Genomic DNA, 24,016 nt, shown 5'->3' with positions numbered 1-24,016 from the left:
TTAAAAGTCATGGATTTTATTGATGGAAAATAAAATTTTACTTAGATGGAATATATAATCGTGTAAATAATGCGAATCGAAGAATAAAAGAAATTTCTTTTCGTTTGCTTTGAATAGACTATTTGGTTATTATGATCGCATATCTATCATGTCTAGTCCATATGTGATTGAACCAACTTCATAAAGATTATATCATATTATCTATTTTCTATCATAACTTTCTGATTTTTTGGTTAAACAACTGTTGCTAAGTCGAAGAGAATTTAATTTGAAACAAAATTTTTTTAAATTTGCACATTATTAACAAGATAGGAGCTGCGGTACAACCTTTGTGACCCCACAAATATCAATAATATTTGCACTGACGCCCTTTACACTAACGCCCTCTTGAAAAAAAACGAAAATTAAACTGCTTTCTCTGACTTTTACACGGTAAATTCGAAAAAATGTAACATTTCAATAGACACTATAGCAAAAGGCTTTTATAACAAAATTTTCGGACTTTTAATCACATACGCCAGGAAGCCTTTTGGCCTAAGATCCTAATATATCTAATATATAAGTTTTTTAAATCATTTTTTAGAATATTTTGTAAGTAATTTCATACTGTATCCTGGAACTTACACTTACACTTACAAAAAGTGTACGTACTCAAACTTAATAATAGATATTAAATGTTAATTAAAAAAAATTTAAATAATATAATTAAAGAAATTAAAACAGCTATAGGTTAATATTAATTTTATTTGTAGTAATTATATATTTTATATGAATAAAGAAATAAATAAATTATTTTTAAACATTAGCTGGCTACATTCATTCATTTGAGTTTGTGGGTCTAGTTCAGGTTCAATACTGTTTAGAGTATTATAAAATTTTTTAATAAAATTTTATTTGCAATGGTTAATTACTTTTAATGCAAAATATTCTAATTTTATTGCAATTTATACGATGCACGTTAATACAAATTTTATTGGCACCATAAGTACAAAATTACTTCCATTTATGAGAATGAAGATTGAAAAACTTCATTTTGATTTACCTGCAGAGTATGTTGTTGAATTTTCATAATAAGCAGCATATATTTTTTAAATGTATAAAACTTATAAGTTGTATATGTTACATATTTGTCGAAATTAAGCATATATTGGCGATTTAACAATATAAGAGCTCGAACCTGTTGATAAGAATCTTAATTAAATTTACAGATATCAATGGAAAAGGGCCCCGCACTAATTTTACGAGAATGGTTGTTGGTCAAATTTGCTAATAATGCGAGATATTGTTGATCGTAGCATCTTAATCGAAAGTTTCAAGGAGAATGACGATCCAAATACAAACGAATCGATTATTTTAACAATTAGATCCTTATTTCAAGTCTTAGCAGTTTACATTTTTATGTTTTTATAATTACCAGGAAAACTTTTTTTCGATATGTAAGTCAAGCGGAACCATGAAACTTTTTGCTCATTCAAATCAAAACTGATAAACTTTACCGCTACTTCAAGCAAAATGTTACATCTACATTGATAATTAACTTGAAACTTAAAGAGTTTATTAAAAAACTACATATCGAAACATAGTTTGATTTGTAATTTAAAATTCTTGTTGGCATTTTTTATCAAGGATTAGTGATGCCATTTGAACTAAAACGAAACATTTTTAACAAACAACGGAATTTTTACATTCATATTCATTCACTCTTTACAGATTTTGTTTTGTTAATGCAGGTTTATTATTATCATCTTTGTAGAAACAAAAGGCGTTACATTAAAATACCTGCAATTACTATGCACTCTTAATGTAGGAATTTATATGGAAATTATATAGTCTTTGACTTATAAAATGTATTTATCGAAATTATTTGGTATAAATTACGATTTTGACGTCCAGAATAATCAGCTAAATTTTTCTATCGCGTCGAATGCATCAGTTATGATGAAAACTATTTCATGTTCGCCACTTACGAAGCCCCTATAAATAAGGTCTCACCTCTCTTTGTCTTCTGACCTTCGCTTTGATTCGCCGAACTCAATATATGGTTTTAATAATCAGAATAAATCTTTAAGTAAAAAATCAGTTCAAGGAATAACCTTAGGAAGCTAGAGGTAAATAAATAGCGTTCTTATTAAGTTCTAAAATCATAAATGTTAGTATCATGCAGTTAATAGGTTTGACTATGTTTTATAAAAGTTTTAAAATGAAAGTTTACCTATTAGAGATGCTTTAAAATTAGAGAGTTATTTGCAGAATTTGTGGAGTAATTTGCAGAGATGAAGACATCTCATAGGAGGTTTGAATGAATAAGCCCGTGACGGTGTTATATCAATTTTCTATTATTTGTGTAATTTATGTATTTTCAGAGCTTGATTATTTTTAAAACAAATATGCTAAAGGGTGTAAGTTAATTTCATGTTCTGATAAATTTCATTTCAATATCTAATTTCCAACGAATTATTTAAGAAAATTATTCAAAAAATCTGATACAAAATTTAAATTCAGTAAATGACTTAAAATAAGTCTGTGGACGAGAGCTCATCTAATTCCTGTAAGTATGTAACCAAAAAAGCGTAATAGTACTATTTTTGATAAAATAAACATCACATTTACATTTATTTGTTGAAAACTTGAAAATATATCCTAAAGTTTTAGAAAATGTGGTTGCTTGCATTAATGTGAAAATTTAAAATGCAGGCTTATAATTACTCATTATTAAAAGTACGTGCCTGTAAGCAAATAATTATTATAGTAATAAAAGTACATACATACCTACATGAATGTAAAATGCAATGCAATGCTGCACAAACCAGCGTAGAGCGAACGTAATATAAGTTTGTAAGATCACATATTATCATAAAAAGATGAGTCAAACCAAAAAGAACAAGCAATACAAGCCAGCATATAAAGCGTAATACTGTATGCACATACATACATATATTTATTATTATTACAACTTCAGTAGGTCAAACTTCACTATGCAACGACGCAGTCAATGTGAGCGTCTTCAGTGCAATGAGAATAAGAAAATTACAACTCTTTCAAAAATATCAACGAAATAATTTAAGGACATGTTCCACTGGCTTAGTTATTTTCCTTGGACAATTGACAGATGATTGTTGTAAGTTTTTTTCCTCACAACTTAGCTTATAACTAATGAAGGAATTTGCATGTTCTGATTTTTCTCATTAAAGAACTTTGTCTTTCGACGTCGGTTACGTTAAGTGACTGGACACAGGGGCTACGAATTAGGCTATGAGTCTGTGACGATTTGTGAGAAATTTAATAAATAATATAATTATTACCTCTAGTACACCTAAAATCCGAGATGATACAAGTGGTAGTAAAGCGTAGTTGGTAAACGCGTGGACTTGATCTGATAGCACAAGGAAAATTTAAGTTTATTTACTCTACTGACAATTGAGTTAATTAAACAAGCAATTAAGTTAATTGTTCGACAAGTATCTGTAAAAATGGTTCTTTTTCAATTTCAAATTGGTAGGTCGTCAAAGACTGTTTGCCGGATGATTCATTGAGCAGGTTGACTTGGTGATGATTGTATTTGGTATTTAGAACATAATACAATAATTTAGAATTGGACCTCTCACCGGCTTTACACCTGCTAGTGATCTTCATCAACATAGAAAATCATTGATTCAGATTCATGTTCTTGATCGCTATCAAAACTGCAAAAAAAAAAACACCGCATATTTAAACGTCATTGAGGATACTGTTACGTTGTGAAGTAGTCTCCTTTTTAAAACTTACCTTATTAAAAATATTACCTTTTACATTCTTATCGCATGGCGAACGACGCTACTATTCCAAGCTCCCACAATACAAGTGCAAGAGGCAGTAATACCCATTATAATTTCTAAAAACTAAAAATTTTTACGACGCCACAGATTCAGAATCCTAATAGAAACTTCCTATATATACAAAAATTATCTCAGTCTTAGCAAGCATATGTGCAGACTTTCTGAAAACTTAAAAGTTATTGGCTATTTGGTTAGATCTTTTAGAAAAATGCTCTACTAGTGTATCAATAAATTTTCATTTCAGTAAGATAATACGAAGGGCTAGCACGACTGACTTTTCCGTTGAAACAATGTAACGCTAAATGAGACATAACTTCTTAACTGTATAATAATAATTTTTTGTTATTTCATGAACTTTATTTTTGTGACTACATGTTATTATTATTATTGTAGTTTCAAATGAATAATAAAACTTGTTCAATCAACTCATGGTTTTCAACTTTTCGATGTCAAACTGTTTTTAAAGAAAAAAACACACAACACAACCCCCTTTAAGCGATGCTTTCGTAGTAAAACTTCTTGAAAGCAATCCATTAAAAAAAATCCTTTGAAATACTAAAATATATCTTTGAAAACGAAACTGTCGATATTTCGCTAAGAGCTATATGCACGCTGTATATACCCGCACAATGTATCACACATAACACCACACATATATATCTCGTTTCCAGCTCAAGAACATCTAGATAGCTCATATAATGTGTACATGTATTTACATTTTGTAACACTTTTTTGTAATACTACCATATTACTAGACGGTCGAAGTTAGAGAGAAACTTAATAATAAAAAACATTGTATCTAGTTGGGTAAATATACTGGATTTTCATAATCAATAAAAAAAATTTTGGGAGACTGCTAATTTTATTTTAAATAGGTTTCTTTTGTTGCAAGAAATACAGAAAACGAGTTATCCGGTTCTGTACCGGTTTTGAGATAATTTATCCCTACATTGTTCCAGAACCGGTTTAGAGATAATTTATCCCTATATTGTTTTCCTTGCTGACGTTTCCTTGAATATCCATTGATCGGATTGAAGCGTATAAATAAAAAGAATTGTTTGTTATGAATTTCTGTATCGACCTTGCATGCTATCGAACCCTGACCATAGAAAAATTAGGTCAAAATCTCAATAAAACCGCAGTTACCTCATATTATTAATTTTTTCTAATAGCTTTTCGAAAAATGAAGAAATTTAGTTGAAATTGTGTTTAGTTGATATTATATAGCTTGTATTGCATAGAAATCCCGAATAACTAACACGAAGTTTTGAAGAAAACTGCTTTTGAGACAGAACTTCTTCTTTTTACTTTGAAATAAGTAAATTTTAGAATTTGAGAATGTAGGTGAACAAAAGCTTTTTCAAAGTCCAGAAGAACCAAATGAAATGCTTTATTCTTATAAAATTTGGTATAAATATAATTGCCTAGCAGATAGACTAACGTTACTAATTTCGGTACCCTGACAACTATTCCTTTGATTTCTCCCTTAGAAATTTCAAGCCAGTAGTAATATAACCGTCTAATTTAGTCTAAATTACTTTGAACTGCTATAGTAGTCCTATAAAGTGACAAAGAGCTACCGTTATTTATTGTGATAACGACGTAAGCGGTTATGTTGGCGAATATTTTCCAAGTTTGAAAAACATAGATAAAGTGAATATAACCTATATAACTCAAACCATTTTCGAACATAATTCGAAATCACTATTATGATTCTTCTACTTTAATGTTAAAATCACGATATAAATATGCAAGTATTTCATTTCAATCGGAGTAAAATAATTACGATTCATATACAAAGACGTCAAAGATTATTATTACAATGCAACTTACAAATTACCGTTATACTACCTAACTTTAATAAACAAAAAATAATAATAATAATAAGATATTATTGTGAGAGTGAAAATAATATATTTTAAAACAGCACATCCAAAAACAGATTCTTTGCTTCGACAATAGATATGAGGATGATGCGAAATGATATAAAGAGAAATTTTTAAATTATATTATTAGGTAGATATTCATATTCTTCTTCTTTAATTTGTTTCAAATTTTTTGTGTTTTAATCTTTTGTTCAGAGTAAAAATAAAACCTTTTTTTTTTGTTAAAATACTGTGAATTATTTAACAAAAAACAAGTTAAAAAACTATGTAAAATTTTATGCGTATTTAAATTTTACTTTCTCAGAGAGTATGAGTAATAAAGTGCAGCACAATATTGGAAAGTTTATCTTTAGAAAGATAATTTTTACTGTTGATAAAAAAGTAGTGTTGATTGATTCACTTTTTTGAGGAACATATCAATTTTATTATTGCAATTTTCATGGTTTTCAAATGGAAATTCAATTTGATATTAATTTTTAAGATCTCAATAACAACAAACTAATGCAATCATATTGACGTATTTAATCAAAATTGATTGGTTGGTTGTAATGATTGTCTACGTGATAACGCAACACCTACTTTTCGCTGACAATGTTTTAGTTATTTTCCCCCAGTTTAGTATCACATTATAACTATAATTTTTTGTTGTGACGGTGGAAATTGAGTCCTCAGATTTTGGTAAATTTTGTACGGCAGATGGCACACTATAGGCAACTGAGCCACCTATTTTTTGAGTTTATCGAAACGAAAAACGTTTTGTTTTCCTTCTTTTAGATACTCTGATACTCTAGATATTTCAAATCTTAAAATAAACGAAAAACACCAATAATGCCACAAAAGCCTATCAAAAAATTTAATTTCTATTTGTGTCACGTAGGTTCAAATTGATTTTTTCTTAAATTCTTTCATAATTTTAAACTATTATAAAAATATTTTACACTTTATTAAAAAAAACAGTTTTTAAAAGTTTCAGCATTTTTTGTTTTTTTTTTTCAATATCTTTTATAGCTTATTGAAGGACTTTCGAAATAGTTTTCGCTTTTGTAAATATTTATTTCAAAACATGAAGATTCCAAAACTCTTACGAACACATAGAATTGTGTATAATGTTAAGCACCAGTCATGCTGAGAAAGCAACAAATTCTTAGAGGATCTCAAAAAATTCTAGAAAAGTTCTTTAAAAGGTATACGAGATCTAGATCAACGAATATTTTGAAAGTAATTCAAGTATCGGTATCTCAACGTTTCGTCCGACCTATATTTCATATAGAACCAATGCTACACTATTAAAGGAAACTTTAAGAGGTTTTAGGTAGCATTGGTAGCCGAAATTATTGAGTGTGTGTTTTGTCAAAGAAAAATCTCAAATAAAAGTGGGGTGAAGGGTGGAAATTCCTTTGCAATACTCTTAATTCATTTACATTCTCTTTTATTAAAAAAAAAAGATTATTATAATGATGTACTAAAAATTGTAAATTCTGTTTAATATATTCGAATATATTCTGTATGAATCTATTTTTTCAAATAGCTGCAGTGGTTGCAAAAATTGAACAATATTCGTCGAGAAATAATTTCATGATTCATTACCCTTAAGAAAATTCTAATATCATAACATTACATATATTATTTTGATAAATATGTAATGATTAAAGTTAACACCCACAATGAGATTCTACATAAAAATTATCGTCAAGAAATGAAGGTTTAATATCAAACATACATGCATTGATAGAAAAAATTTAACATATAATTTATGAAATTTATATCTAAATAATAATCTGTTATTATCTCTCATCAACACCAACCTGCATTTAGATAGTAAATTGATAATTTTGCGTTAGATATCAGCTAATATTATTTACACCAACAGCCTGTCTTTCTAGGTTTAGTCTTATCTCGTAAGCATATGTCAATAAGGTAGATGACGTAAGAGGCGTAAGGTTTACAATCTGCGTTATTCTTTAGTTTTGAGTAAAATTAATTCAAGAACTTACATTTTCAATATATCATACTTTACTTTATTTTAAATATTTGAGAGTTGGGACTTGGGAGTTTGGGAGTTGGGACTTTTGGGAGTTTTACAGGCATAGAACAAAATTGAATGGTACAAAAACAGTTCCATAAAAAATCTATCAAAGTCAAAACTAAAAGAATTGGTTCGCTGTTTCCATAACTGGATAAAATTCTATAGCTAAAATATGTTTGTAAGGCCGAATACCTTGACTTGATAGAATCAAACTTCTTCACTTTTGTTACCTGTAATTACATGTAGACCAAGTATAAACCGCCTTATCAATCCGAGCCCATATAAGAAGTTCATTGTACGATCAAAATTTGACAAACCTGGCTCTTGGTATAGTAAAATAATAACAATTTTCTGGTTAGTTTCTTAATAAACATTAACAATTTATTATTGTTTTTTTTTTTGTAATATTATTTATCAACATTAAAACAATGTATATATGGTTTATAAATACAACTGTCTGATTTGCTGACTTGTTTGTTGTTGTTGTTTAACTTGACCCGGGAATAGATGTCATAAAGAGAAATTAGGCGTTTGAACTTGTAATTGCAAAAAAATATGAAATAATAAAAATATACAATTGAAGAAGAAAAAATTATTGTAAATATTCTTGTTGGTATACTTATTTTGTGTTATTAAAAGTGGAATTATTAATTGAATTGTATGCCTTATATGTGTACAGTATGGGAAATTATTTAAGAAGATCAAAGACAAATTAATGCAATTAAGTTTTTTCCTTCTGTTTCTTCGAACAAAAGAACTAGTGATTATGATACTCATAATTACTGACATGTAAATGTATTAAAGTTTTAGAGAAGATTGTCAGTTTGGTGATGATTGTTACCACTTATCTATTGATAAAATTAAATAGATAATTTTATCACTTGATAAATATAGACAAGAAAAAGTGTAAACAAAATTGGAATGCAGGCTTAAAATAATAGCCTCCATGTAAGATGTCCTAAATGTTCATGAAAGTAATCAAAAGAGGCCCACTCCGTAGATCGTCTCACTGCAACTTTTTTAATTTTTTTTTCTATCGTAATTTGACTTAGTATATACAGTAAGTCTTCTCAAGTAACTTGCAATTTCCTTGCCGATCACCATTGTGGTTGGAACAATGATAGCCAGAGTTGGTCCATCAGATTTTTAGAAAAAAATGAATCGACAGCGTACATTTTCTAGAAGATATTTATACAGAACCATATTGTCGTCCAGATCAAAAGTACAAATGAATGAACCCCTCTAAAACCATTCGTTTCGGAAAAATTAACCCAGTAATAGAAAACTAAGTAGGTATCGTATATTTATATTTGAAAGTGTGTTTTTTTGTTTGTTTGTGTGTTTGTAACGCTTTAACTACAAAACTACTCAATCGATTTAATGAAACTTTACAATAGTATAGCTTATACATCTCGATTACACATGAGCTATAATTTATAAAGATATAAAAAATAATAAAATTAATTAAATTTATTATTTTGACATTTCACTGTGCTATCTTTGAACACCATTACAAAGCATATATTACAGATTTATGTAAAAAAGGTGAACGAGATACAATTTTTGGCCATCTATCCAATCGAATTTTACCTGTGAGAAACAATCCCAATTTCTATTTCAGGTTTATGGAAGGGGAATAAGTGAGAGCAAGAAGAATCCAGCGAATCGGACGAGTACATCGGGCTAGTTATCCATAAATTCAAAAATTGGGCTTATGGCTATCTTAGGGGCTGTAATTTTAAAACAAACGGTTTTAGAAGTTTCCACCGATTTGGATTTTTTATTAGGATGTCAGTATCGTTATGGAGGTAGATGTCAACAATTTTAAACAAAAGCCTAACCAAATGTTCTTTCTTCTCATGTATACAATAAGTTTCGTGGTAAGCGACCGACCGATTTACATTCTGAGGTGGTGATAGCAACTACAAAAGGTCGATGATATTTCCCCAATCCGTTATTAAAGGAAAAGTTAAGGTCCATATCTGATCAAAAAACTGGGACCTAGACTTTGACCTGGAAGCTCATGTTTAAGAGCAAATCAAGGCCAATTTGCATTTTCTACGGATCCGTGTTTTATTAATAACTACTCGAAAAAAATTATGTGATTAATTTCTAGGGAAAATGGATTTTAATATTTTTTTATAAACGACCCAACGTTGACACTGATTTCTTGATGTCAAACGTACATTCCTTCCTTATAAAAACTCCGCAATAAACAAAATATCGTTTCTTAGAAACTATATTGAATAACATTATATGAACCGAAGGATGTGCATTTGAATATAAATTTTAAAACGCTTTCTGATTATAATGTTTTAGCTTTGAAAATGAGAGCTTCAGTAAACCTTTTCTGCTTCGTATACCTGTGCGTAAATCTGGCATTCATATTATATAAATTTCCAATATTGTACAAATAGAATAAATTTATATGCTCAAATGAATAAAAAATGCAATGCGTGTGCATTTTTAAATAACTATAATTCAATTTTTTTAAGCAGAACTTAAACAACATATCCTATTCGTTTAATTATTATTCATATTTGCTATGGTTTTTAAAGCCAAGTAGCAATTCTAAAAACCACACATATTTATGGTCTCATAATTAAGTGAATAATTTTATCATGATAAAATTATTTAAATATTATGTATTTCAAACTCATAATGATATTGACTTTCCATAAACAGGAAATGACATAGTTTTATAAGCATGAAAATACGTTTTATATTTACTTTTACATTAAAGGCCACCCACAAATTATTTAATGAAAACGTATAGATTCGCTTGAGACATTTTGCATTAACTTTAAATTCACAGAAGAATTGCATGTAAATGCAATATCAGAATTTCAAGTCGATGCAGATGCTAATTTGTTTATTTATTAAAGTTTGAACATTGAAAAATAAAATATACGATTCTATCAACATTTGGTAGTTAAAATCGAAATAAAACAAGTGAAAACAAACAATTGACTGAGTTAATTGTAGAAATACCATGCAAAAACATTGTTGATTAATCTATCACCTTACACATATACCTATACATGTCACACAAACATACCTGATATAATCAATCCCATCTTAATACATACTATATTTGCATCTAATTTGTGCCATCTTGAGTAAACAGTGATGTTTACAAAAAAATGTTTCAAACAAAAGTTGTTTATTTTTTAATAAGGAACATTTTTATATTTAAACTTTTGTTCTATCTCTGACGGTTTACAAGATAGGTACTTTTTACGTCCTGAGTGCGCTGTTAAAAGCTTGATATCTGTTTTCGTTTTTAACTTATCGTGTTGACAGACAGACGGACAGACAACCAGAAATGGACTAATTAGGTGATTCTATGAACATCTATACCAAATTTTTTTGGGTAGCATCAATATTTTTAAGCGTAACAAACTTGGAACTAGACTTAATATACCATGTATATTTCATGTATACATGGTATAAAAATTTGTAATAGAAACGTGTTAAAAATTAAATTCAAAACACCCTTATGCGATTAGAAAAAAAAAAGTTTATTACAAAAATACACATATTTCTTCCATATGTATACATTAGCGAAATAATTCTTGAAATAAGATTGAAGGAATTGAAAAATATAGGAAATATGATGAAAAATTGAGAAATATATTCTAGGCCTTTTTAGGCGGATAGCGTTTCGCAAATGACGCATAACGTTCAAATAATATTCCTTGTTGACTGTTTGGCCGGGCACAACAAACGCGCGCAGTTTAAATTCAAATGACACCTTATTTTTGGACACAGTGTTATATAATCTTATGCAAGCTTTAAATAATTCACACCTTAATGATTTTAATAGAACTTTAAATTAACTATTAATCGTGAATTTCATTTTTATAAACCTAATTAATTATCATTTTTATAAACCTAGTAATTTAATACAAAACTATTAATTAAATAAATAAATATTAAATAAATAATTAACATGTGTGAAAACGAAATTCGTTGTTTTTGTTAACATTCATTATAACGTTGTAATATTCTGTTTTTATTCCAGGTGCAAGAAAGGCAAAACGGGCTAGATGATAAGTTTTGTAAAAGTTTAAAAGAACGTGAAAATATTTCGTGTAAGGACACAAATACATTGTGAGAGCCCAAACTTTGATTATGGTTTGAAAAAATGTCTGAATTTTTTGAAATGTTACGAAAGTTGTATACAAAATACGAATGTACCGAATTTGCGATATTTGTTTTGAGCATTCCAACTATAGTTGTTCAGTAGTGTTTGAAACTTCCCCATACATGATATTTTTAAATACGTGGGCGGGACTGTATACTTCAGTGGATTTAAGCAAAAAATAAGCATTAGACAAATATAAAATAACGAAAAATCTACATAGTATCTGAGAATTTCAGGAGAAAACCGTGGTTTTACTTACAGCTAATTCTGAGTTGTACTCAACCTCTCAAAATACTTGAGGAGCGGTTTATCAGCGGAGAGATAGTATCATAAAGGACACTATGGCCTAAGCGTATCCCTCGTTGACAGCCAATAGAAAATAATCTAATCCAACAAATAATTCCAGTATATTTTTATGGTCTCAGCGCCGCTAGGTCACTCAGCTAATCCTTTTTAACCCATGAACTAAAGACAGAGGTGTTATTTTGACCGCTATGTGTGTGTGTGTCTGCCTGCATCATAGCGCCTAAAAGGATGAACCGATTTTGATTTTTTTAGTTTCTTTTCAAGGGTAATTTAATGGAGAGTATTCTTAGATATGTTTCAAGTGTGAGCTTAGGGTTCCGTAGCCGAAAAATTTGCCGAGGGTTTTTAAAATTTTGTAAATTTCACTTGTCATTGAATAAAAAGATTAAAGAACGATTGTAGAATGCGTTGAAGGGTGCGAAACGTATAACATTGCATAATATTCTGCTTCATCTCTTTGAATTTAATTTTTGGTGGTGGTAAAATCACTTTGCATAAAATGGATTGAACAGAATCTCATACTAAGTTTCCCTTCGGCTTATAAATTATCCATTTGTTTTTCTGCTTTAGGATATTTATGTAAAATATTATTCAATGAATTACATTCAGCTACACAGCAACATCTTATTTAAAAGCATTTTTTTTCGATTTTTTTCGGCTATCAAAACAAACCAAAAAGAATATATCCAAATATAGTCAACCTAAATTAATTAATCGTAGATAATCGCTAATAGCATACAATTAACAATCATGATTATGGCGAAGCCGTACATCAAACATGATATTCTATGTCTATAAAATGACCTATAACAAGGTTTCAACTATCCTATATTGTATGTGACTCAAAACATTATAATATTTGATACAAAACGACACTGGATACGGTGCTCATTCCAGGTGCTATTCAAATGAATTATGATAATTTTCGCAGAAGTGCAAACTTTCTTAGTTTTTATAAAGATTCGTTCATGAATAAGTAAAGTTTTCATTTAGTAAAGTTTTAAAACATTTTAATATGTATAAATTAAGATTTGTTTATTCATTAATAATTAATTTCATTGCATCGAAAGAGCAGAGTAGGTACATTACATACAAATTTATTATTATAACAGTGTAAATAATCATGTAAATTTTATAATTAAATTAAACTGTGTATACTCATTAAAGTCTTGTTACATTCATCAAACAACAACACATAATGTGTACAGATTGTATGAGCAAAGAGTTAATTGTCTAAATATCCTGTATTTGCTTGACTATCAATGTGTTTGCTTATTTAAATTGTTTGTTAACATCCATTTAAAGATGATTTTGAGCTGAAGTGTAGTATCTACATGATATAAAGAGGATAGCAGGCTATATTTTGTGATTGTAGACGTGAGATGAATATATATTAATTATAATTGATTTCTTCATAATAGGTTGGCTGATAAGTCCCCGGTCTGACACATAAATGGCGTCGCTAGTATTAAATGCATATTATTTTTATATAGTACCAACCTTCAAATGATTCGTGTCAAAATTTGACGTCTGTAAGTCAATTAGTTTGTGAGATAGAGCGTCTTTTGTGAAGCAACTTTTGTTATTGTGAAAAAAATGGAAAAAAAGGAATTGTTATGTATACCAAAACCATGAATTCTTACTTGGCAGGGCAACTACGAGACCGTATCTTTCGAATAGCTGCCCTCACGATTTTTTATCTAAATTTAACTCAGCATTTAATCTATTATAATGTACTTTTAAATCCATATTTAAATAAAAATGTATTGTCTTGATATGTTATTATAGCTATCAAAATCGATTCAGTTTGGAAAAGGCATGACAAATAATTTTAATCTATAAATAATTACTATGAACATAAATGAATGGTCAAATAAACCTGGCTCAATTCATTTCGAAAAGTGAAATGGTAAAATAATTAAGTAATTCAAAGCAATAATTCAAAAGAACAAACAAAGTCAATTCAAATATTTCGATTTCAATTAAAATATTTTCAAAAAATGTTCTCAAAAAATGACAGCTCTCGAACTATCCCTTTAATCTCATCTGATGTCCTTGACCATCATTTGGATATTGATTTAAGAATGATTGTTATAAGTTTAAGTTGTTTATTTGTGAGTCGGTATATTTCTCAGTGGCATCGTAGTAAAAAAATGGCGACTATCTTCAAAATTCCTTAAGAAAAAAGGTAATTTAATGGAGAGTGTTCTTATATATGTTTCAAGTGCGAGTTTAGGGTTCCGTAACCGAAAAATTTGTCGGGGGTTTTTTAAATTTTGTAAATTTCATTTGTAAAAACTTTTTTACTGAATTGTTTTGTTTAGGGCAAGTGTAGCTTAAGCCATCCTGTAAATATTAAATGCATATTCCACATAATAATAATAATTTATATGTTGTTATCCTGTGGTGTATGATGTTCCTACACACTATGTTGGAAACCTCACACAAATATTAATTATATTATAATGAATTTAACTATGAAAATTGGTAAAGTTTAATAATTATGCAATTTAATATGCATAAAGGTACGTATTATTGAGTAATAACCGATGATACAAACCTATAGTTAAATTGTAAGAGTAGCTCCTAGCCACAAAAATTGGTCACGACACATCCTGGCGCCACATATGGTCCGCTCAAAGTAATGTTTTTAATTTGAATTTTTTCAAATGCAAAAAAAAAACCCAAAAAAAAAAAAGGTTTTGGCATCGTATTTAAGAACCTAAAGATATCGAAATTGTTCACTCTACATTTTTTTAAGAAATTTTGGTTTGAAAATTTTTTTTTATTAAATTTATTAGTTTCATGATATTGTTAATTAGCATATAAATATATATTTGACTGTTTTTCCCAATTTTCGGAAAAATGGCTGAAGAAAAATTGATATATTATAGCGAGACTACTAAACTTTTACTTTTATTTCAAATAAAGCAAGATATCAAAGTCTTAACATCATTGATAAGATCTGTCAAAAATCGATAATTTTACTCAAAATTAATGCGTGTCAAAAGAGAATTGCCCGTGACCCAGGATATGAAAAGATGAAATTCATCTCTTACCGCCAAAAAAAATCATACATACCCTTTTCCAAACATAATGTTTTCGACACTACTTAATTAGAAAATTAGTGTAGAAAATTAAATGTCCCTGGATTTATTTGACCAACAGAGTTTTATAAGCTTGAATCACCCATTATCGCTGTGTTTATTTTATTTGTGTAATGTGATTAAACTTTTTGATTTATACAATATAGAAAATGAATACCTACTTTGACAACCGGAGCTATAAAATAATATCAAAGAAAGTTAATACGCAAATGATTATTAGTTATGTTACTCATTAAAGTAATTTTGTTTTTTGTAAACTAATTTTATTGGCGGTTTACATTTATTCGCAAATATTCAATTGTTTCTAGAATCACCTCGTTAAAAAATATTGGGTTTCCTCTTTTGTTTACGAAAAATAAGAATTAAAAGGAGTTTTCAAATTGGATACGTATGTCGACACAAATTATATATCCCAGAACTATTTTCTTTGCCACTCGAAGGTGCTGCTATAAAGAATGTCTAAATCCTGGCATTTGATTTACTGGTAGTTAGTCTAAGGGTACCCGTACACTGTAATAAAAGCTAGCCTCGACTTTGGCAAACCAGATTCGCAGACGGTGTTTGCATCGCCTTCGATGGCATAATTGTGTGTTACCATAGATAAAAGAATATTACTAAGACAAAATTGCTTAAACTGCAAAAATCTTGATTTAAAAAGGTCGTACGGGAACTTTTTTAGCTCATTTTCAAGTAAACCTGTGTAGGCTTTTACATTTCTTACCATTTCCACCCTCCGTACAAAGCGGCAAGGAATAATAACAATTGTTCCAAAACGAGAAAGTACAAGTTTTCTTACGAGCATTATAATATTTTATATAGCGCTTTTTTTATAAAATATATGATATGAAAAAAATTTCAGTATGATGATCATTTCAAATGTTGGAGGATTTTAAATTAAGGAGTGTCAATTTTGCTTAGGAAGCAAATATTTTGGTCCACAAAGCACTTACGGGAATTTTTTATTGTTCTATGAAAAACAAATAAGCTTTCCCGTGGTTTAAACAAATTTGTATGAAATTTTATATAAAATTTAGGGACAACTTTTCTCACCCTTTCAACTCTCCGTCCAAAGCGGCAAGTATTGATAAAAATTTTGAACCAATAGATGCCAAAACTACAAAGTAAAAGTGAGCTATTGAAGTTAAAAATTCTATGATTTTTCGCGGAGGTGCAGCTGATTGAAATTTAAGTAAAATTTTTTTAAAAATGCAATAGACAGTGCCTACTGATAGTTCTTCTCTTTCTCATAGAATGAATTATCGAACTAGACTCAGAGGTGTCTCCTTTTATAATTAGAAAACTATGACGCATATAATAAAATGATTATACACAAAAAACAAGCCACAACACATTTTAATTACAAACAAAGCATTTTTTTTTTAAATAATAAATAAGCACATTATATCTTATAATAGTAATATCTCTTATATACTCACACGTATAAATACAATAATGTGTAATTAAATTGCGACCGTGTGAGTTTTTAATAGCATAATGTGATTATGATGAAGATAGATCTTTGTTTAGTTTATTATAATGACCCAAAAATCAATTATACATACATATATAATATATTTATGTGTTATATTGTATGTATGAGTACTATATTATAGTGCCAAACATGAATAATTATAGTATTATAGAAAAAAATTATTGTGTTAATAAGTATAGAAAAAACTGACAATAAAAAAAATCAAAATCATCAATAATAAAATGATTAAATAAAGATAATCAATAATTTAACTTTTATCATGTAGTATATACACCTACATGTAACAGGCACATCAAAAATTTTGATATATAATCTCTTGCTTGAGACATAGTGGTAGAATTTAACAATAACTTTTTTACTTTTCATGGGTACAGAATAAACACGTTTGGAAAATTTCTCATTCACATTAAAAACACTGGAGGATTTATTTCCAACCTGCAGGTGCCAAAAACCTGTCAATAAAATACAAGAAAACACTTTTTAATTACTTTCACTAACAATTAGTCATATCACTAAAACCGAATAATTTTTGTCGTGAGTAGCATGTATGTGACTTGAACTAAGACTGTAAGCGCGAGATGAAATTCAACGAACACTTAAAATTGAGAACTTTAAGCTTTTACGTTACATTTGCTACAACTGAAGGCCATTCATTGTGTGCGTAGTCATGGTAGAGACAATAAAATCGATGCCAGCGTTTCTAGTGAAAAATTTTGGAGATAAAGGACGCTGTTATCACTAATTTTGCAGTTCTTTACATGTTAATGTTATAGAAAATGTCAAATTAAAATTATTGAAAAACACTAATTAATTATACTTAATGCATTAAAAATTGTGAAAATAAGAAATCAAATTGCACAAATATTATGTGTCAAAAAATAAATTATCATAATTATTTATTTAAATTTGTGAGACAATAATATTAAATTTTCAATGTAAGTCATAACTGTAATCCATACAATTATATATGCATCCATACAATTCTTTAATTAAAGTATAGTGTATCGTTGTCATGGAATCGAAACTCGCGTACGATGTGAATAAGTAGATTTTCAGATTTTTAATTCATCGCAAAGCAACTATATTTCTTACGGTTCCTTCCCAGAATGTGCAAAGAAAAAAATATAAAACTACTAAAAAATATTTTAAGTTGAGTTAATTTTTTTATGGGAATTTGTTGCGTGTAAAACAAACATTCGCAACACAAACTCAGACAAATTTTATAATGTATTTTTTTACCGACTGCAAAGAGGTGGCTATCTGTAAATTTCATAATTATCGCGTATCTTCCAAACTGCTGGATGGATTTCGACTGTTAATGTATCGTTATACTTGTCTTAAAATATCTCAATCGTTCAAAGTAGTAATAATAATATTAATACACCAGTCCTACCATATGCTCCAGGCGAGATCGAATCCGTCGTCAAAAACGAAAAATGCATTATCTTTTTACACAAAAAATGTTCAGGGAATTTATTCAATTGTTTTTCTACAACTTTACTAACGAACTCCATTTCCAGTTTCTTACTTTTAAATGAAAATTGTTAAGTATAGATTTTTTTTCTACCCCCCCCCCCAATACCTCAATTCTGACACGCGTTTTTTGTCTGTTCAGAACATCTTTATGTTACAACTCAGAAATCGTTATCATCTGTCACTTAGAAGAAATCGTAAGGGAAAAAAATTCGACGAACCAACGAACACACATGTGTCCACAAAGAAATTAATATAAAATTATTGGTATTTCCTTATGGGTTTCCTATGTTGGAAAGTTAATTTAAGAGAAGTACTTAGTGCTTCTAACTATTCTATATTATTTGTAAATTACAACATTTATGTATCCAGTGTACTACTTGTTATTACAATGCAAACACATTTACATGATATTTTCGCTGTACTAAAAAATTTTCAATTAATTATTCATAGATAAATGTATATTTTTTAGCTAGGAGGATATATTGTATGAAGTCAAATGGTTATTTGTCTAATTTTTTATCTGCTTGTAACCTAAAAATACTGTTTATTCATAAATCAAAACGCTGTATGGGTATTCAATTTTGTTTGTAATTTCTTCTTTTGTCTTCAAGTACCCGTGTACCTTCTCAAAATATAGCATTTTTGTAAGTAAGGTAAAAATACAGTTTCTTCCCCCCTCGCTAAAAATTTTAGGTTATTTATAAACAAATATTATGAAGTCAACATTCTTAAAAAATGATGCAATATTTTGAATTTTTTCGTAAAAATCAGTATACGTGCTTTGAAATTATCCGAAACATAACTCTCACTATTTCTAAATAAATTTGTATCATAAGGCTTCATGGATGCAAAACTTGAAAATGAAATAGTTTGAAGCTATAGCAAATTGAAGTTCGAAAATGGTTGAAATTTGTACCGATTTTTTTCTTTGTGTGACAATATACAATGGTGAATATACAAGAGCCTAAATAGCCGAGGGGTCTAAGGCGTTTTTCTTTGTCTGAATGTCCATTTAGACTTAGGTTGCGGGTTAGAATCCAGGCAGCGGCAGTGTGAACAATTTATAATTAATGGGAGTGCAGAATTGATCACATTGTCGTCGCTTGGATAAGAACGAAGAAACCGACTCCACCCACATCAAAATGTAATTGTAAAAATATGTTTGTATTTAAATAAATAAAGATTAACAAATAATGATGTGGGTGGCCTCTGTATATAGGCGTATATGTCAGAGAAACGGAGGTTAAACCCCATTATTATTATTATTAATATACAATGGTGTTAGAAAAATTGAAAAAAGTAAACTATAAAAGTTGCAGATCTAAAGGAGCTTTCAGCTTTAAAGATCAAAAGAAAAATATTAAATTAGAAAGTTTTTCCATTTATACTGAATCAACAACTTTTGTTTGAAAAATTTTTTTGAGAACCAATAACTAGATTTGGTAGAAATTCAATTCGAAATTTATATTTTTTCTATCAATCCTTGTGTGAAAAAGTAAGTTCCACGATACTATACCAGAACAGAGCATGAAAACAAAAACTTTTAATGTCCGGAATAATAAGCACTTATCTCTTGCATATTAACATACCGTATTCCAAATGATAAAGAACAGCTTAGAAACCTAGAAGCAGACGAGTGGATATGAGAAAAATATAGGGTTTTAGCCATCAATTGGCAATCAAAAATTGCTGGAACCACTATTAAATATTCGAGATTACTTCACCTGTGAAATGGGAAAACCTATGAAAGTGTACATTTGACTTTTCTCGTCAAATTTCGAAAATGTAGTTTTTTAGACTTAATTTCATAATATAATATTTCATCTAATTTCAATAATTTAATTGAATTAACACCCTTTTAATTGAAAATAATGCCTTTATTTAAGCTACCGTGTTCTTAAATTATGCATTTTTGTTTGCAAATTTATGAAATCTTGTCCAATAATATCGAAATGTGGGTGTGCTTCCCATAAATTATTCGTGTTCTATTAAACGATACGATGAAAAATCGGAAACAGTACCTGAACAAAAGTATTGATTTTGTCAATTATAAACAATACTACCTAAATAAAATCTCACAAATATTGTTTTTATATAGAAATAAATTTTGTAAATTACCATTTCATTTTATTCAAAAGAAAGAAAAGAAATAATCTCTTCTTCAGAAGAAGAATGCAACACACATTTATTATAACTATGGGAACAACTACAATTATTATCATGAAGCAAAATAAAAAAAAAAATAAAAGAAAGAGATAGTTGAAGTACATCATGATATGCATACAACACACGGGGTCACAATTATTATTTACAATACATGCTCGCTGTATGTTCAATGTTAAGGTAAACGAAAAAAAAGAAAGGTCATTTTTGTAAGTGAAAAATCGGGACACATATATGCATATATGAATACGACAGTATACCCACTATACAACTGAACCACTGTACTTGTTTCACTATTCCATTTAAATATTCGCCATTTAAATTGCTGATTTTTTTCCCAATCTCCCAAACGATGTGAAATACATTTCATATATAAATACAAGCGGTAATCATTAGACCTTCATCAGTTTAACTTACCACTTCATCAAATAATACACGCATTTCAACGAGTGAATTAGTGTGTAAAAACAACATGTTTGTGAAATTATTAAGTGTAGTATTATTGCTTAGTGTGTGTAAGGCACAGGATAAGGACAGTGTTGGTGTTCGTATAGCATTCAAAATTTATGACGAATGTTTACGAAATGATGGTGGTTTTACACCATGTTTAAAGAAAAAAGCTGTGACATTTTTTGATCGTGTTTTAAAATTGGATACGATACCCCTGGCTGATGGTGTAAATGTTATCAAAAGTGCGGATGTTCAATTACCTTTAATCACATCGGAAAATGACTTGGAGCGGTCTTTACCACGGAATTTGGAAGCACGAGATCAACAATTAAATGAAATGTTAATTGATCGTATTGCTGCATTCTTCAGTTCACGTACAGTTAAATTATCCTTCCCTTCATTTACGTCACAGGAATTATCACGATCTGTTGAAGAAGGTAAATTATTATTTGAAAAGTTATTAAAATTGAATTAACTATTTTCCTTTGCTTTAGGACGTGGTAAAATGAAGAAAATGATGGGTATGATGATGGCTGGTTTTGCCATGAAAATGGCTGCTATGGTACCAATTGCCATTGCTGGATTATTCTTGTTAGCGGGTAAAGCTTTAATTACGGCTAAAATTGCTTTACTTTTAGCGGGTATAATTGGTTTAAAGAAGTTATTAAGCCAAAAAGGAGGAGGTGGACATGAAAGTCATAGCAGTGGATGGTCTTCTGGAGGAGGTGGATCTGGAGGTTGGGATCGACGATCATTCGAAGATGAAGAAAGTGCACAAAATTTAGCATACCGAGGTTACAATACAGTTCAACATTAATAACTAAAGCCATATTTAAATTCAATTTTTACTGCCTTGATTTGAGGTTTTACGAAAATGTTACGTCATATTTGACGAATTTTATTTATTTATTTATTTAAGAGAATGTGCTTTTTATTTTTTTTTTCGCCAAAGTACGAAATTTTTTTATAAAATCTACAGTAGTTAGATTTTTTATTCTTAAATTAAAATACGGGTTTTAATTCTTCCTTTTTTTTTAGTTAAAAAATAATTTTTTGTTAATTTATTTAATAACTATTTAAATAATTTTTTGTATTTATTTAAATTATTTTGTACTGAAACACAACAAGAAAAATAAATGTTTTAAATAATCGTAATTTTGACCTTCTTTATTGAATTAAATTTTAACGAAAGGTTGCCGAACAAGAAATATAAATAATTCAAAAAAATAATTGTAGGTTTTGTATCGATAAATATAGGTATCTGTAATCACGATTATACGGTTTTTAAATTGTATACATTTCTAAGTTTAAAACCATTTGCAAAAAAATATAATTACATTTAGCTAAAAGAAACATGTGTTTATTCTTTAAACCGGATTTTAAAGATGTTTTGTGATAGGGCATGATTTCATATATTTCTATACCAATTTGATCACGAATTAAGAAGAAAGATGCACATGGGAGATGTCGTAAGTAATTTATTACTAACAGTTGGTTGCATCGTGATTTTAAAAATTAAATTTCACTTCTGCACATAGGTAATGATTATTCAATTTAAATCTTGATTTACCTATCGTCTTACTAACCATTTTATTTTCGGAAATACTTTGCAATTAATTTAGCATTTTTTCAAAAAATGTTGTCCTTATCCTGTTGAGTGAATACTTTCGTTGAGAAAACTTCTGAAATCATATTCTTATCTAAAGTTTTTAAATCAGATGTTGTTGTAGTTGAACAAATCTTCTTTTATTACAGGTTGCTAATAGCATATTACACATCTAGGGAGCAAAATTAATGAATTTTTTAGATCTCATGTTCATTGTCGCCCAAGACGACGCCGAGAATCACAAACATGAGAAATGAGACGTTCCTTACTTGATCCCTTGGTGTGTATATTTTTTGCTCGACGGAGGTGGAAAGCGGTAACTTTGTTTAGCATAGCGGGACAACAGCTGACACTTTCCGACCGGAGTAGAAAAACATCTTTATACACGTTTACAGTAAATCCAATTTATATAAAGTAAAATGTTAGCTTAATACAGGGTATGTCTTAAAGGTCTGCACAACGCTCTATTAACTATATAGTTTATTTACAAAGGGTAATTTTCCTTGCATTGGTACTAAGCTGCTCCGTGTATGAACTGGACTGCCTCAAGAATGAAACTTTGAAATTTGTGTTTTAAAAGAAACTGAAAACGAAAGACGCAATTATAAAAATGCGCCTATTACTTATATTAGGGTTATGTTTGCAGGGTGGGTCATCAGAAGATTTTACCATCCTGATTATCCTAGCAAAGTAAGCTCAGGAAATATTAAAGGAAAACGCAGTTATATAGACTGTTTGTTCTTTCTCGATCACTTCACTATCAGCTCCTTCCATTATAGATGTTAAGGGTATGTTCCATTTCTTTGATTTTCTTGTTTCTGATTCCATGATAAGCTTAAGTAAGAAAAAGCGTCTATTTTAGTGAAATATCAAATAATAATAGTAACATTTAAAAACCGATTCCAATGGCTAAACAAAAAATTTTATCTTCTACACGTTCCAATCTTAAGAAATGGATTTTTTTTTTGATAAAATTAACTTGTATTGAGAATCCTTGGTTTGAAGTCGGTTCAAATACATAATTTAATTTATTTAATACTAGCAGATACTCGCCCGCTTTGCTGGGCAATTTCTTAAAAACAAAGACTATCACGTTATAGCCTTCGCTTACGCTCCTTTTTGTTTACAATTTTATGGATTTTAATTTTTTGGTGGGGAACTCGAACTTTTTTGATTTTTTGAAAATGAAGTTCTGTCCATGATACTCTTTGACATTGTAACTTTCTATAGGCCCCATTAAATTAAGATGTTTTTTATACTTTTTGGATCGAAATTACCCCATCCTCCGAGTTTCATCAAATTCCAAAACAAAAAATTTTGTTCGTGTTTCTTGATTTTTTCAAAGGGGTAAATTACCCCTTAAAAAAATTGCAAAAAATCGATAAATTTTTTTTATCTCCAATTTCGATAAAACTCAGTATATAAGGTAATGTTGACCCAAAAAGTACAAAAAACGGGTGCATTTTACGCCTGGTCGAATGGTTTTTGAGATACGGACTAAAATCGATCCAAATATTTCGATATCTCAGAAACTCGGCATCC

The 24,016-nt window shown here is 29.0% G+C and overlaps 1 protein-coding gene across 1 annotated transcript; it reads left to right on the top strand.

Moving 5' to 3' along the window:
* The first annotated feature begins 20,890 nt into the window (after positions 1–20,890).
* Positions 20,891–21,685, top strand: LOC123291199. The gene is made up of 2 exons (XM_044871608.1): positions 20,891–21,305; positions 21,363–21,685. The coding sequence occupies exons 1-2, from the start codon at positions 20,891–20,893 to the stop codon at positions 21,683–21,685; spliced, it is 738 nt and encodes a 245-aa protein (XP_044727543.1).
* Positions 21,686–24,016: the final 2,331 nt, after the last annotated feature.

The sequence above is a fragment of the Chrysoperla carnea genome, chromosome 1 (genome assembly GCF_905475395.1).
Source record: "Chrysoperla carnea chromosome 1, inChrCarn1.1, whole genome shotgun sequence".
NCBI lineage: Eukaryota > Metazoa > Arthropoda > Insecta > Neuroptera > Chrysopidae > Chrysoperla > Chrysoperla carnea.
This window is presented reverse-complemented; position numbering and strand designations above follow the sequence as displayed.

Excerpts from the sequence above, each read along its gene's own strand:
- LOC123291199 (XM_044871608.1), top strand. The coding sequence starts at position 20,891 with ATGTTTGTGAAATTATTAAGTGTAGTATTATTGCTTAGTGTGTGTAAG. Across the intron at positions 21,306-21,362 it reads ATCACGATCTGTTGAAGAAG|GACGTGGTAAAATGAAGAAA; the intron begins GTAAATTATTAT and ends CCTTTGCTTTAG.